This window comes from Papio anubis, chromosome 10, assembly GCF_008728515.1.
Source record: "Papio anubis isolate 15944 chromosome 10, Panubis1.0, whole genome shotgun sequence".
NCBI lineage: Eukaryota > Metazoa > Chordata > Mammalia > Primates > Cercopithecidae > Papio > Papio anubis.
This window is the reverse complement of record NC_044985.1, coordinates 75,899,788-75,916,237: the sequence shown is the minus strand read 5'-3', so window position 1 is coordinate 75,916,237 and position 16,450 is coordinate 75,899,788. Positions and strand designations below refer to the sequence as shown.

At 33.0% G+C, this 16,450-nt stretch overlaps 1 protein-coding gene across 1 annotated transcript in view; it reads left to right on the top strand.

Annotated features, from left to right (window-relative positions):
* Nucleotides 1-16,450, top strand: part of TMEFF2 (transmembrane protein with EGF like and two follistatin like domains 2) — a 242,590-nt gene that overhangs the window by 13,617 nt on the left and 212,523 nt on the right. The window contains exon 4 of the mRNA XM_003907748.5: nt 2,595-2,621. Within this exon, the coding sequence (XP_003907797.1) occupies nt 2,595-2,621 (27 nt within the window). The remainder of the gene's footprint in view (nt 1-2,594; nt 2,622-16,450) is intronic.

Here is a 16,450-nt window from a genome sequence, read left to right as displayed (position 1 = left end):
TTCTTTTCTTTGTATATTTCCCATTTATTTTTTAATGCTGTTTGACACTGAATGAAAGTGGCAAGTTGTAAGCTCTAGGAATAATAGGCAGTAGAAGATATAACTTTATATTTATTATATTTCATTGAACTTTATTTTTTTGTCCAGAGAATGGATTCTTATTGGGAAATCTGCTCAATGGTCTTACTGTCAATTTAACTTTTTGCCTTGTAAGAAATGCGTTAACTAGGAACTCAGATTTAGGTCTAACAGCATGACTTATTTTCTTAGGTGTTTCTGTCTCACTAATAAGACTTTAGTAGGCTACTTATCATCAGTTGGCCAAGATGACTCATCATATAATAGAGAAAACATTAAAGCTTCCCATAACGATTTCATAATGATGCCACCGACTTAAGTGATCATTTTTCTAATCTATTCCTTCTTTTCTTCCCTGGCTGTTTCATTTGTGTTAAATCAAATATTGTCTTAAGAACCATGCCCCTTGAAGTTTTAGAAATGCATGTGGGAAATACAAGATAAAATACTATCGGCATTTTTTTCTGATTTTTCCCAATCATATGTATTTATTAGAATACCCGTAGATGAATAGGCAAGATGTTTACTCTACATTTTAATTATTATGTTCCAGACAGTGCTTAAGCATTTAAAATATACTACTGTGCAGTAAGCCTCAAAATAGCCCAATTGGATAGATATTACTATACCCATTGAATAGAGGAGAAATATGCTTAGCAAGGTTGCATAACATTTCTCTATCATGCAATGAGTAAGGTTTGGAGCTTGGAACTCCTAAGCCTTTATGCATTTCTGCTTATGTTCATATAAGTGTAGAGTGATAAACAACACATTTTCCTTGACTGAAAGAAGTTTATAGGGGAAAATTTAAAATAAACTATATACATTTAACTAAAATATATTTAGAATGTGTTATCACTATAATACCACAACCTGCTATTTAGCCCTGAATGAGTATAATACTGAGTTAAGCTTTCAAATTAATGCAAATACAATCAATTAAAATTTTTGTCTGTGAAAGTATACAAAAAGGAAACTTGACAAACATTAAGCACTCAAGCACTGTTCTGTCCAAAAGAGATGATGTTGTGACTTATAACAGTCAGTTCAGTTGGTAGGAATATTCTAATATCAGCATGAATTCATCAGTCTTTCTTGATCTATTATCATTAAACAGTCAATTCTTATGATTAAAATCCTTGTTTGATTCTACATTTACTAAGAATAAATTTTATCATAAATTATTTTACCAATTTACTTGCCTTTAAGGAAAAGATATGCTGCCCCAAAGACATATGTCTTGTCACATTAATAGTTAATTGATTACTTGACATTCTAATAGTCAAGTAGTGCTAGACTGTATAAATTTAGTTAATGTGGGTCTCCAACAAGACTGACAATTCAAACTACTGCTCCTTCATGGTACTGCTAATGCCAATACATGATAAAAAGGAGGGCTGCTAGGAAGGCCTTCCTTCTTCAATATATGTCAGCCTTCTGTGGATTTTCATATACCATGCCTCTTTCTATGTGGTGCTTCTCAATAAAGTATCATGCAAGCAAACAAGTAAAAGTCATGTTTTATTTTAATTGGACTAAAACCGTAAATTCTTAAGAGTGGCATTTGGTATAAGTCTTGAACCCTGGGTGAGATTTCACTGTGGGATAAGGGCACATCAGGCAGAGAATATCAATATTAATCTTATTTCCCTGTATTAACATTAAAGTACATAACCAAATGTATTGTGGACGAACAAAAATGGAAAGGCAGAAGGAATATGATATCTATACTTAAGAAGTAGAAGCAGATGGAACCTCAGTGGTTTTGATTTCAACTTGAAATTTTGCATGTTTCTGGGAACTACTTTCCCAGAAATAAACAGCGTTGACCAATTGTAATTAATGGGAGGAAGGGGAGAGAAGAAATAGTGAAAGAAAAATCCAGAAGAGGAGGTATGATTTTTTTCTGCAAGAATCATTTAGTGAATATCGGACTTCAAGCACAAAGGCAAAAATCAAGCTCTCTTCTACTGATGTCAAAAACAAAGGATGGTTTGTCACAGATGGAATCATCTACAATTGTGGTATTCGTAAAACTTATCAACACCCATATAAAAATATTTCTTTTTAAACTGCTTTTCTCTTTGTTCATATGCAATTTGCAAGAATATAAGCCTTAATTATGGGTTTATTTGCCACAGACTTTAGACTATTTAATTTCTGAAACTTACTGATTGTTACAAGCATCTCATTTTTAATACTTTATTTTGCTAAGGGCACCAAATCCAGCCTGTCAAGATTAGGAATTTTTCATAGTCGAGATTAGGAAATTTTCCAAACTGGGCAATAATGTTTTCTTAAAGCTTTGGAATAAAAATGATGGATAATTTATTTTAGAAGTTACATTAATAGATATTAAATTAAATTGATGTGAATGTATATTTTTGGATTAAATATTAGTATTTTTCTCAAACAATATTATTGCAGTATTAAACTAAGAAAGTAAACTTGAGCTTAAAAAGTCATAAGTATTTTTGAATGTGTTTTACTAGCAAATATAATTTTTCCCCCCACAGATGCAGGATCAGGATCTGGAGATGGAGGTAGGAATTGCCTTTTTACATATTTGAAGATTTACTGGTGGATATTATTATGTATATTTACTTATATATATTCCATTTCAGATATTTAGGGAAAATTCATATTTTGCACTTTAGGAAAGATGAAAACATAAAAAATTGTCTCCATATAAAGTACATGTATATGCCATGCAAATTATTTGGCATACTTATGAATCATACTCTATCTCTAGTTAATCTTCTTTGTTCATTTGTTTGTTTGTTTGTAAGTTATTTTTGGTGTGGATAGGCATAATGTTAAAACTTCTGAAGAGAAGCATGCAAGCATATTTGGCAGGGAAGAAAGAATTCATGAGGAAATAATTTAAATATTGGATTTTTAAATATAAGACACTGCTCTCAATTACTAGGTGCTATTAAGACATACATAACCTACCATATAGACAAGGTTTTAATTATCAGATTTATAATTTGAAACTGAAGGAACTTTAGTTCATAAAAATGAAAAAGATAAAATTAAGTCCAATGAAAGTATATTATCTTTGCTTCCTTGAGTAAATCTATAGTTATTTTTACTAAAGTATGATATATGTTCCCATTATTTAGTTTTGTTTAGGGAAGTATATTAGAAAGAGAGAGAGAGGAACTTTAAAAGTTTGATCTAATGTATTTACTACCAAATGAAGATTTTACCTGTAGACTGAAACTAAATTGTAAATGTCCCAAATACTTTTGGCAATGAAATTCAAGCAAAATTAGACTTTTATACACACAAAACGAAACAAAATACAACCTATGTATAATTTCAAGATTAAGAAAAACAAAACAAATGAAAAACATTCTCTCAAGACCTTGCTTCAGTTGTGTAAAATAATTAAATGTGCTATTCCAAGTTGATTTCAGTTTTTAAATACAGAATTTGATAAAAGATAAGTAAAAGAAGGCCTTGGGTGCAGGGTGGCAGGTATTTAATGCACCCTTTATCTAGTTCAGGAAACACTTGAAAGATTTATCAAGTTTCCTTATGTAATGAAAGGCTTAACTAGTTCAAATAAGCAATACCCACAGAACATAATTAGAGCAGCATATTGGAGCACAATTTTTTCCATAAAGACTAAAACTGAACAGCAGCAGATTGAAGCACAATTTTTTTCCTAAAGACTAAAACTGTACAACAGTCAAGACTCAAGCATAGAATATGTTTCAATGTCACATGATGTTGGACAGTCCTTTGATGTCTGGACAGTCTTTCTCTACTTCTAATAAAGTTTTTCTTAGCTGATTAATATAGTATTCCCAAGAAAGTTTCCCTAGAGGTTTTGAAAATAAGACCTTAGAAGAACATATTAAATCTTAAAGAAAAAAAAAAAAAGAGAAAAAAGGCAGTTCCTTTAGTATATGTTTTACCATGAGAATATTATTAAGAAATCAATTTTTTAAAATGTTTCTTTTGTAAGGAAATAGTTTCTATGCAAAATTGTGTATGTTTTCTAGCTGTTTAGTTTTATATGTAGACTACCTAATTTTGCAAATATTGTGCTGAGACTGAACTGTTCCACTGTTTACCCACCAGTCTTGTTAATTTTCTAGCATCTTTAAAGACAAAAAAAGAAAAAAAATCATACCAAGAATGTCTTCATTTCTCTTTCTGTTAAAGCATCATCACATACGTTTTTCTGCTTGACTATCCTATCATACTATACATCATATCTTTATTTTTCTAACAATAAGATGTGAGTTTTGTTTCACATACTAGTTTCTAGTTTTCATTCATTGTTATTAGCATATGCAAGTGAAAGTGAAGTCAAACTCACTCTTCCTTGTTGCATTTTATATTAAAATCGTTGGTTCATTATGTTGTCTCGTGATCTGAATCAGACATTTTTTTCAGGAAATAATGTTAATCTCATGAATATGACATGTATAACTTATTTTATACCATATGAGTGAAACATCACTTAGAAACCACTTTTTTATTTTCTTTGTCTTTTTCTGTTTTTAATCACTCTTCCTTTCAATTGTAGGTGCTTTATAGTAACTTGGAGAAAACAAAAACAACTTCCAATGTTTGCTTTAGAAAAAAAAGCATATAATACATTTAATTCTGAGCTTATTATTTTAAATAATGGCAGCTCTGAAAATTGTGGTGATGAGTATTTGCTCCTAATTGCATACAATGTTTAAAATTAGAGACTGGTCAGGTTTTTCTTAACAGAACTACTTGTTTTTCTAGTCTACATGTTACTTTGCTCTGTAAGACTATTAGTTTTAATTTTCTTTAAATTCTTTATTAAGGGATGCCAAAAACACTTAGTAACTAAAACCTAAAAACCTAGTTTAGAATGACATGCACAAATTCAGTTCATATATCCATTGGATTGTTATCGTAAGATATATGTGACTTGCTATCTCTCTTATATAGATGATAGACTTTCCCCTGTATTTTTGTACAGTTCGTATTACCAAGGTATTGAGAGGCCAGAATCAGCTTTCTTTATTTTTGAATAAAGCAAAAGTGATTGAATAACTTGTGATTGTTTGGCTAATCCAACAATTGTAACTAGTGATTGTTCTAACTAATCTCTATATAACATATTCTCAGTAATGTGTATTTAATTAATAATGGGTTTACTTGGCAAGCACTTTGGATGGTTAATAGTTATTTTCTAATCTCTTATTTTAGCAAAAGTTAACATAATTCCAAAGTGGAGGACATTGAACAAAAGGGTGAAGTGAAGAAATTTACTTGCAAAACATTTATCATGTGTGACTATCATAAATGATATCATTAAACCCACAAATCTAAAATCATGTAAAAATATATCAACTATTACTTTTGAAAGATTGTCCTATATTTTAACATGAATGAATATTACAGTAGTAATGAATATTAGACCTGATTATTCTAAAAATAATTTAAGCTTAACCCATTTGCACAAGAGTATACCTGTCATTTACTGCATTTGAGAGAACTTTTTACTACAACATGAAAGGGACATAGAGGTTTTATAAAATTTATTTTAACTTGTTATTGTACATTTTACAGGGAGTTCTAAAATCTTTAACTATTGACCTATTTACTCAGCTGAAACAATTCAAATGGTTAACTGTATTGAGATAAAACATGTTTACTGTGTTTCCAATATGATCCACAAAGATGCATTCTCTCCTAAAGGTGATTTGTAGAGTAATAAGATACAAATGCTTCATACAAATCTTAATGTTTGGCTGTCCCATTTCAGTGACTGTATCCTCTTCTTTTGGTGTTTAAGAAAACTCATTAATACAAAAGATAATTTTGTATTATTAGTTTTGAACATAGGACCCGCCATTTATGGAACTCTGTTTTTGAACATAAATGTTTGTTTTGAAAGGCATCTACATCAAATAAATTTTTTGGATAGATTCACACCTGATAAAAAAAAATTAAAGATAAACTCTAACTGTGAAGTGTGCTATTGGGAGGTAATATGTGGTCCAAATTCCAAAGAATTGGAGAAAGTGATAGAAAGAAAATGATTGGTGTTTCAAGTACTTATATATGGAAGTTTAATGTTGTAAATAAGAAAACGGGTGTGTGTAGGAGGGATAATAACTTCTTATCCACCCACAGACTTCCTTAAGCAACAAATACTGCAGGAAGAAAAAGTATTAGAGGTGCCTCCTCTCAAAATTCAGAGGTGTGTGGGTGGTTAAAGAATAATTTTTAACCCTTGCTTTTCTCTCTAGGTCTTTCAGTCATATTATAAAGACAATGCTATGAATATTTTCCATTACTCTTTTTTTTTTAAGTATTTTTGTGTTGTTTAGATCTTTGTTAGATTCGGAAAGATAAATAAGTCTGATGAAATTAAAACCATATTTTAACTATCAAAATAATTATAAATGTATTATCCTGCTGTACATGTGGCAGAATCCACAGTTAAATTTTAATATCATCTTAAAGGAAGTTGTGTGATAATGTTTATAGAAATAAAATGTATCTAAGATACACAGCATAGATACAATAAGTATATTTTTATTTCATGAGATAAAAGGAAGCACAGGACTTATTTATACAATTTATATATTTATAAACAATTTTAAGATAATTCTTTAATAGGTTATTGTTGGATATGTACAACAACAAGTCAAATTAAACTTATGTCTATTGTTTGTATAAAAAAGCCTTGCTTTTCTATGAATTATCCAGATAATTGTTGTTATGATGACTTTGGTGTAGAAAATCAGTTGACATATGGTTTTTATTTAATGAAAAAAATTCAAGTACAAATTATTTTCATATAACATTACTAAATATGTCCATAATTAAGACATTTGCTTCATATACATATTGGATAGAACAAGAAAGGTTTACATGGCAACACATTGTAGATCTTGGGCTGCTATTTCTGATTATGTGAACTGCTAAAAACTGACAAAAATATTTTAAGAACTTCGAAACTTGGAGATAATTTTTTAAAAATCCTTGTCTTTCTAATGTGGATTTTATAATATTTAGTAATTTGGTTGACTTGAATGAGGCTAATACTATAACCTAGGTATTGTTGCAAGATTTCTGGGGCTGTAAAGATGAATATGACACAGTTCTTTACACTCAAGGAGATTACATGTAAATTCTCTTCAGAGCACACAATGGAAAAAATTATGATTCTAATTATGAAAAGAAAAATATTCCCCTGCAGAAATAAAATATAAAATATATTGTAAATAGCAAGGAAATGAATATTTATTCCATAAAACATACTTGTAAAAGGCTAATTTTCCCTTCCATGTTGCTGTACTAATTCCCTCTCTAACCAGCATACCCTTTCCATTTCTCCACTGTCATGGTCAAATTCTGGCAAACACAACATTTCACATCATTGTTGTATGTTTTGTTCCTCCTCACCTCAGCTCCCCGTGCTTGGGCTCACATTACAGCCAAAGTCTGACAGGTGTCAATTGTAAGCAACTTCTGCCGAAATACTAATTTAATAAAGAAATGCTACCAAGCATGACATGTCTGAGATTCTTCCCAGGAAATATATATGGGAAGAAAGCAAAACCTATTCTCTTTTTGCTCTGCCACACCTGAGAGCTGCTGTTCTGCTGGAGATGAGCTTATAGGCATCTGAACTTCAATTGAAATCCTATCTCAGCTCTTCTTAGGTTGAAATCTATCTTGCTTTCTCTTTACCCAAAAGAAAAACTATATTGCAGTGGAGTAATGAAATAGAGATAGAATGAATGAGGGCCATGTAATGGATAACAAAATTGGAAAAATATAAAAAGCAAACAGAAGGAGGAAAATAAAGTGTGAGTGATGGAAAATGAAAAGGGAGGAGAGAGGGACCTTTGTTATCAGTATGGCTATAGCTTGTTTTCACACATGAATACTCTTTTAAAAATAAAAGTAACTTTTTTTCTTCCAGTAGAGCAGTAATAGTTCTCTGAATTTCTGCACATTGCTTAAGAATGTGATATAGATGCTACAAACTTTTGTCTGAATCATCCATATGGGTTTTTAAAAACTATATATAGGAAAAGAAAGTTAAGCATTATGTGTAGTATGATAGAAATGACTTTGGATTATCAATCAGGAGATTTGCATTCTAGATTTTTAACTGACTTGAAGAATGCCTGTTTGATTTTTACTCTCAGTTTCCTGGGAGATTCATTTATTTTATCAGTGAAACGGTAATATGCCTCTATAGGAAAGATGATTAAAATAAAGTAATGCAAATAACTTTAAACTCCAAAAAATTCAAAATGAAATTAAAAGAATTTACATTACCTTTACTCTTTAAAATTTCAAAATGAAATTAAGAAAATTCAAAAAATTCAAAGTGAAATTAAAAGAATTTATGTTACCTTTACTCTTTATTCCCATATACTCTAAGAGTATAATTTCTCTGAAGGGTTTAATTAGAATGTTGAATCTTTTAATTAGTGATTTTAAGTCCATGGCTTAAAGTATTGATGCTGGGATGGTAATAACTCTAAGAATCCAGTACAGTTTCTAGTATTTAGAAGATACAGCAGCTCTACCTCCTGAAAGGAAGTGAAATCACTGTGCTAATACACTTAATGGAAGAGAAATGCATCCAGAGGAAATGCAGTTACGCAAGATAGGTAAGAAATAAGGAATAATGTTTAAAATTTCAAAACAGTACATAATTATTCTTAAAAGTACAGTGGCAGGCATATTGCCTCTATAACAAACCAATAAAGAAGAAATAGGAGGGAGTCACAATGTAGGAGATTCTGTATATTTACAAGAAAAAAATGTTTGTGAGGGCTCTAAGCATTGCAAAATTTTTCTTAGGGAATTAAGCTTTTTAGAAAGAGATTCTTTTAAAATTGATGGGAAGATTTTATTACAATTCTGCTCGATGTCAAAATATAAACTAAGTAAATCTGTAGGAATCCCTATGTTCATGTATAATTATTTATAAAATGCTCTATAGTTTATAGAAAGCACTATTATAGCATTTAATTTTTAATTTTTATGAAGATGTAATAGTTGAACATATTTATAAGCACATATGATATTTAGATACAAGCATGCAATGTGTCATGATAAGATCAGGGTAATTGGAGTATCCATCACCTTACGCATTTATTATTTCTTTGTGTTAGGAACATTCCTACTGTATTCTTTTAGTTGTTTTGAAATATACAATAAGTCATTGTTAACTATGGTCATCTTGTTGTGCCACCAAACACTAGATCTTATTCCTTCTATTTAACTGTATTTTTGAACCCATTAGCTATCCTGTGTTTATCCCACCCTTTTAAACCACAACAGCCTTTGGATGTGTAGATGAAGATGAGAAAGGATGAGCACTTTGTGCAGTAAATATGGTAACTAAGCCCGTCCTTGAACTTCAGGAAGGAAGGAAACTAGTCTGCAAGATCGCCCTACCTCTTGTACTTCTTTGCAACAACTGTACCAGACCTCATCTTCTTTGGTTTATGTAAATCATCAATTCTACCAGCAGTCCGATGACATTCTATTATTACATCTCCTCATCCCCTTCCCACTTTCACTTTTGATTCTGAAATCATCCGTTCTACTCAATGTAAATCTCAAACCCCATGGATTTATACTTTTTTCTGCTAAGTTAATCACGCACCTCAGTCCATGGGACTTAATGATTGCCAACTATTCTATTACTTTTCCCCTTTGTTTATCCAACCCTAATCCCATTCCTGATCTTCTGTAAGTATTCACTCTAACGTATTTGAGATACTTTAAATCATTGCTAAAAAAATATATAGGATAGTTGTGTGAGTAGCAGTAGGAGGTAGTGGTTCAACACACATATTCTAGAGCTCTAGACTCTGGATTTGATCCTGGCTCACGACTTATTAGCCAGGCTACTGGCCAGTACTTACTGTAGCTGCTGATCCTGGGCAGGATACTTAGAATCTCTGTTTTTCATTTCTTTATTTGTGACCTTGGCATGGTGTGCAGGAAAAAACTCTAAAGTTGAGATTTGTGCACATGAAACTTACGAATTTTGCTCTTAGGATCAGCATCTGCAGAAGGGAAGACAGTAAGATTGAGAAGAGGGTGAATTTGAATTAGTGCAGTTAAAAAAAAAAAAAAAGCTACACAGCGTGGCCCATATGAGTTCTCAAGATGGGATGGCCCCTATGAGTTGTCCTCAATTGAAAAAGCAGGGCTGAGCTTTTATACCCCACCATTAATCACCATTGATGTGGGCATCTCCCAAAAGGGAGCATACCTTGGGCCAGGCAGCTTTCTTCAACTGCAGACTAGACCTGGAGCGGGACTCAACTGTGAGCTATCTGAGTGAAATACTCCAAGTAGCTGAGGAGGGAAAAATGTGGACATTGCACCACGGTATCCACTAAGACCTGTAAAATATGAAACAACAACAAAATAACGGAATTCTTAACCTTGTAGAACTTATTTCTTGGAAAGAGACTTGAGCAGTAAACAGGAAAAACACAGATTGTCATATGGTAATGAGTGTGATGCAAGAGAAGGAAAATGAGATAAGGGAAATGAGAGGTTACTAATTTGTTTGGGGTGATCAGGAAGGCCTTGGAGAAGGATCCGGAGGGAATGAGGGGGCAAGTCCTGCAGTCAAGGGAGAGAAGGATATTGTAGCAAAGGGAACTGCAAATGAGAAAACTATGAAGCAGATGCATGTCTGGGATATTCCAAGAACATCAAGGATGTTAGTTGGACTAAAATGAGTGAGGAGATGCTTGGTTGAAGATGTAGTAAAAGAGTGAGAGTGACCCTCAAGGCCAGAAACAGAAAATTCTTTCTCTAGGTGAGAAGGGAGCCATTGAAAGGGTCTGGAGGAGAGGAGAATGTTGTAATCTGACTGGTGATTTTAAAAGATCACTCTGGCTGCTGTGTTGAGAACATGCCTTGCTGAAGTATGAGAGTAAGGGAGAAAGCAGGGAGACCTGTGCAATTAAAAGAAAAGAAAGATAAAGTTTTTTTTCCCTGGTTGTCATTGATTTGGGGATCACAGTATCTCTTGTCTATTTTGGTATATCACTCTGCTACTCATCTGAGGGACTTTGTGTATGGCCCTTTATTGAGTATATTGAGAAGATACCCTAGGTTTTGCTGTAGTCAAATCTATTTTTAATCCTCATAAGGTATTTTTATATTGGGGTTTTAAGATATCTTTCTTCTGTTTTGAATTTTTTAATTCCAGATAGTATTTAATGCATAGGAATGTCTCTGCATGCTGCAGTGCATGCCAAATTGCATTGAATTTGTTTCAAATTTGGATTTGAAAATATAGCTTTTGCTTTCAGTGTACTAAATGAACAATACACATTGTAGCATGTGATTTTCAATGTGTACTTAACAAAGAGCAATTTCATTTTCTCTGGTAAATTACACACTTGTTACAGCTTTGGGATTTAAAAAAATCCAGGAATAAATAGAAAACAATATGTTTAAATAATGTTAGCATCCTGGCTCAATGAGTCAAACCAAAAGAATTATTCCAGTGCCTGTCACTTAGTAAACTGGTTGTGAAAAATCTTTTAATTTTGTGTTCATTGCTGATCTGTCTCTGAAAAGAATAAAGGGAGAATTAACTGGATTTCAAATAATGTTGGCCTGGTGCTTCCATGAACCAATTGTGCAATTTGGTTATTTAAACTGGATTCATTCCAAATTAAATAATATTTCTTATAAACTTGAACTTTTTATCTATTTTTTTTTCTCGTTTTCCAGCTGCATTCTCAGTCTTTTCTCCTGTAATTTGGCTGACTGGATTGCTATTCTGTCATTACCTTCTTTTGGTGAAGGCCACAAACAGAAGGAACATATTAGTGGAATCAGTTGGAGAGGAAACCCATTTCTATAATTGCATCTACAAAAAAATGGTATACTCTGTATATATTTGGTCCTGGCAACATTGAGAAGTTTGCATGTTCTTGTAAGCATTGAGATAGTGTGAAAGTCGTTACGGGTATGCTGACTATCCTCTCCAGAGAACACAGCACTCGCAGAAAAATATGACCTTTGGCAAGTAGAATTTCTGACACACTAATTTAAGTGATAGTGGTGGCAACTCGTTGAAAGGACATGTGGACCTATATAGTGTCATCTTTTCTGGCCCCTTTGAGCCTCGTGATATAGTTTGAGATCTAATCCTTAAGGGTTAGAGAGTTTTACAGTGTTTAGAATTTTATTCAGTTACTCAAAAGACAACCGTAATAGCAGCTTCAATGTGGTTATCTTTAAAATAACTGTTATTTTTAAATATAATTAAAGAGAAACACAGCTGGCAGGTTAAAGAAAAAAAGGGAATTAGTAGTACAGTTATTATACTGCATCTTAAATAGTGAGGTGATATTAAATGGTTGTATTCTGGAAGCTCATGCCCACACTGCCTTTGAAGTTCAGGCTGCCCAACCACATTCAGGCATTGATTCAGGAAACTCCCTTGGCCTTCCAGTAAGAGAGAGCTCCCTTATGCCAAGAACTGCTTTGAAATAGAATGTGGCAGAGTTATATAGTGGGTCCAGTTCTGTAAGTCAGCACACTCTGTGGATTTTCTACTGTGAATAGTTCTCATATCTACATCTCCAGACCCTCCACCAATAGTACATTTCAGCCCCTGGGCATCTCTCGTCTATAGCATTGGGAAAAAAGCCTCCTAACAGATCTCCCCACTTCCATTCTTGCCTACCTAAAATTTTTCTTACTTGCACAGTCAGAATATTTACATAAAATACTTATCTAAATGTATCATTTCCCTACTTGCAACTCAGCAATGGCTGTCTATCATCCTTAGGATAAAAATGTGTCTTCACAACAGGAGCTACAAAGACCTCCAGAACTGGTTCAGTTCCTGGCTCTCCATCCACATCATTCATTTTCTCTACCTCAGACTTGACACTCCGGTATACTTTTTTGTTGATAGTAGTTCATTGGGATAGACCATCAATTGATTGCATACCTCTGTGCTTTGCTAATGCTCTTCTATTTGTCCAAAACCGTTCCCATATTTTTTTGCCTAAATATCATTCATATTCCAAGACTAAGTCAATGATAATCTACATCAGAATGATTGTCCTCAATCCTCTGATTGGACTACATGTCTCTCATCAATTCTACTTTATGTCATCAGTCTGATTCATTGCAATAATCTGTATATTATATGTGCCTCAGGCTAATGACTATTAATACCTGTATATCAGAAAAGAAAGGCTAGTGCTTAGTAGAATTTTGTTAAATATTTGCTCAACTGAACCAATGCATTAATACTAACAACAAAAAGTATGCTTAATTCAGGTATGACGGCATGTGCCTATAGTCCCAGCTACTGAGGAGGCTGAGGTGGGAGGATTGCTTGTGGCCAGGAGTTAGGGGCAGCAGTTTGTTATGATTGTGCCTATAAATAGCTACTATACTCTAGCCTAGGCAATGTAGCAAGACCTCGTCTCCAAGTAAAACCAAAAATTTAAATAAAAAATAAAATTGAAAAGGAAAGTGTGCTTAAATTTCTAAATGTTTCTGCTCACATGCTGCCATTTAAATTATTTGAAATTCTAAATTAAAAGTTGAATATGAATGGTTTTGCATGCTAAAATGACTGTAGAAGTATTTTAACTTCATAAAAGATGATGGGAAATCAGCAACAACAACAAAAAAATAATGGCATGCCAAGAGGAGCCTAGTAAAACTGGGTTGCAAGCTTAGCCTGAGAGTCATCTGATACCAGTATATCAACTTGTGATCTACCTCATTCTCCAAAAGTAATGTGCAGAAAGAAAAAAAATTGAAGTTATTTTAGGATTCTAGTTTGTTGGTAATTGAGATAATTTTCACCTATGTGAATACTCTATTCCACATTCAAATTACTTATTAAAATCCCGAATGACTTTGGCCAGAGAATGTATTATTTGGAATTCCATTTGATGCCTTCATTTAATTTGACATTGAACCAGTTGTGGGGAGGGGTGGTGGTGGTGGGGGAATAACTTTTTGGAATATTCGAGGAGTTACAATGATAGTAAATTTACGTATAAAGTTCATAAAATTTAACCATCAAAGCATATTACTTGGAAAATAAAACACTGGATGTTAGTTCCTCATATCTAGAAAGTCTCTTACTTTTTTGAACAAAGAGAATAGAATTCTTTGAACGTTTAACTTTTGAAATAGTCAAAGATATATGGAGAGAAAAATGGAGCCTCCATCTGATGCCATGGAGATTCTAGATCAAATGATTTTAGAGTAAGTCACATCACTGTCAGTAGACTGAAAGTAAAGACTCAGCCAACAACGTTTCATAGAATTGTGTCTGGCATGTACTATGTGCTTGTTAAATACTTGTTAAATTAAGGGATGAATGAATGAACTGTCGCAGAAGTGATGTGAACTGCTATGAATACAATTAATTGATGCATGCATGAACATGGAAGCCACTCTTCTACTTCCCAGTAATTGCTAACTATGGCCCTCAACTTACTGAGAGTGGGCATAGGAAATACCATAATACACATCATCTCTGAAGAAATCTGCAAAGTGATTCTGTTTCATCCATTATCTTCAAGTGAGATCTCCTACCCCTGTCCTCATGCTCTTTGATCCCATCTGTTTGCCTCACATGTGAAACTTCAGCAATGTAGTAATGCTGTGCTCAAATATAAAATATAAGTGTAGAGGATAAAAAGGAGAACTTGGAAAAAAACAAGGTAAAAAGAACAAACTAGTGAAGGGAAAAGGACTTTTCTATGTAAAATAACAGAAGAAGAAAGGAGAAAGCAGTGATGGTCAGCATTTTGTAGAAAAGTTTTAATGGTTAAGTAAGGAGAAAAGATGAAATTTTAAATAGCTGCAGGCGTGGGTAGGCCGTATTAGTTTTATACATTCTAACTCTTAACATTTCTTTCAATATTAACGTATACAATATTTACTAAGTTTATGCATTTCTCCCTTTGATTGTTTCTGTATGCCCAACACATGTTTTGAGAAGAAAATAAAGAAAAATGTGTTCCAGGCAGAGATTTATTTTCCTAACTCCACCACCACATGCATATTTCTCACCCACCTAAAATAGCATTTAATGCTACCATTAGATATTTTATTAGGAAAAATAGGTTTCGTGCTTGCCAGACAAGACAAAGGTTGAAATCAATGCTTCATTCTGCTGACTAGGAGAATTAGACATCCTTCTTCTACTCTAGCACTTTTAAAAATGTGTTTTGTGGAACTTGAATGCCTCAAGATGCTATTCTGAAAAGAGTATCCATTTAAGTGAGGTTGATAAAAGCAACATATTTTGATGCCTTTTCAAGAGCCATATATAAGGTGACCAACTAGTGCCAGTTTGCCCAGGATTTTTCTGATTTTAGCACTGAAAAGCTTGTATCCCAGGAAACTCTTCAGTTCTAAAAAACTGTTCTAAAAAATTCATATATGTCTTGAAGTAACAAATATGCTAAATTTTGTTTGAAATGTGTGTTTTTTTTTTAAGAATACCTGACAATGAAACATTTTTCTTAAGCAATAATATTAAAAATCAAAGGGATTAGTCATCTATGATACACAGTTTGGGAAACTCTGCCCTAATCCCATCCATTTTTCTCCTGGCCCCTGGAGTCTCTCCTTTCTGTTGCTCCATTTTGCAGGGCATATGGAGCCTGAGGAATGGTCTAGCATTGTAACTGCTTGAATTTCCTCCTGAGCGTTAGACTAGAGGTGCTTAAAGCCTTAAGCTTGAAATTTAAAATAATTTCTATGTTGCAAATATTTTTATCACTTTGAAATATTTCTCCTATCTCAATCTCTTTTACAAATATGTACCCGTCTTAATGCAAATCTCTTGGGAATTTCTACAAGCATGTAATACATTGTAAGAAAAATCCCTAAAAAGTCTGTATTCCATTTTCTATTACATAATTCTGGATGAATCTTGTGTATGTTTTGGGAAGTATATGTACATTTCAAAGAAGAAAGTCATAAAGAGTTTTGAGGTTGCCATGGTATGGCAACATAGGCATTCCAATAACTCTCTTCTGAGCCCTCTCTGTAAGAGCAATTTCCATACCTGAGCGGGGGAAGAACAACAAGACAAGCAGTTAAGAGGCATAAAACGGAAGGCAGACATTGTCAATGCTTGGAAAGGGAGAAAAATTCAAATTCACAGCCACTTAGTTTCACTCACTTTTTTTTTTTTCAAATAACCAACAGTTAAAAGTTTCATCTGCCTCAACACACCTATACTCCCACGGCGTCACAAACTAGAAACAGGTGCCTTTTCCTTCACTGCAAACAGTCATAAAAGGCAAGCCCGTTTCAGTGAACTCCCAAGTACTGGGCAAATGAATGTATGAAAAGAGCGCTATTACACTGAATA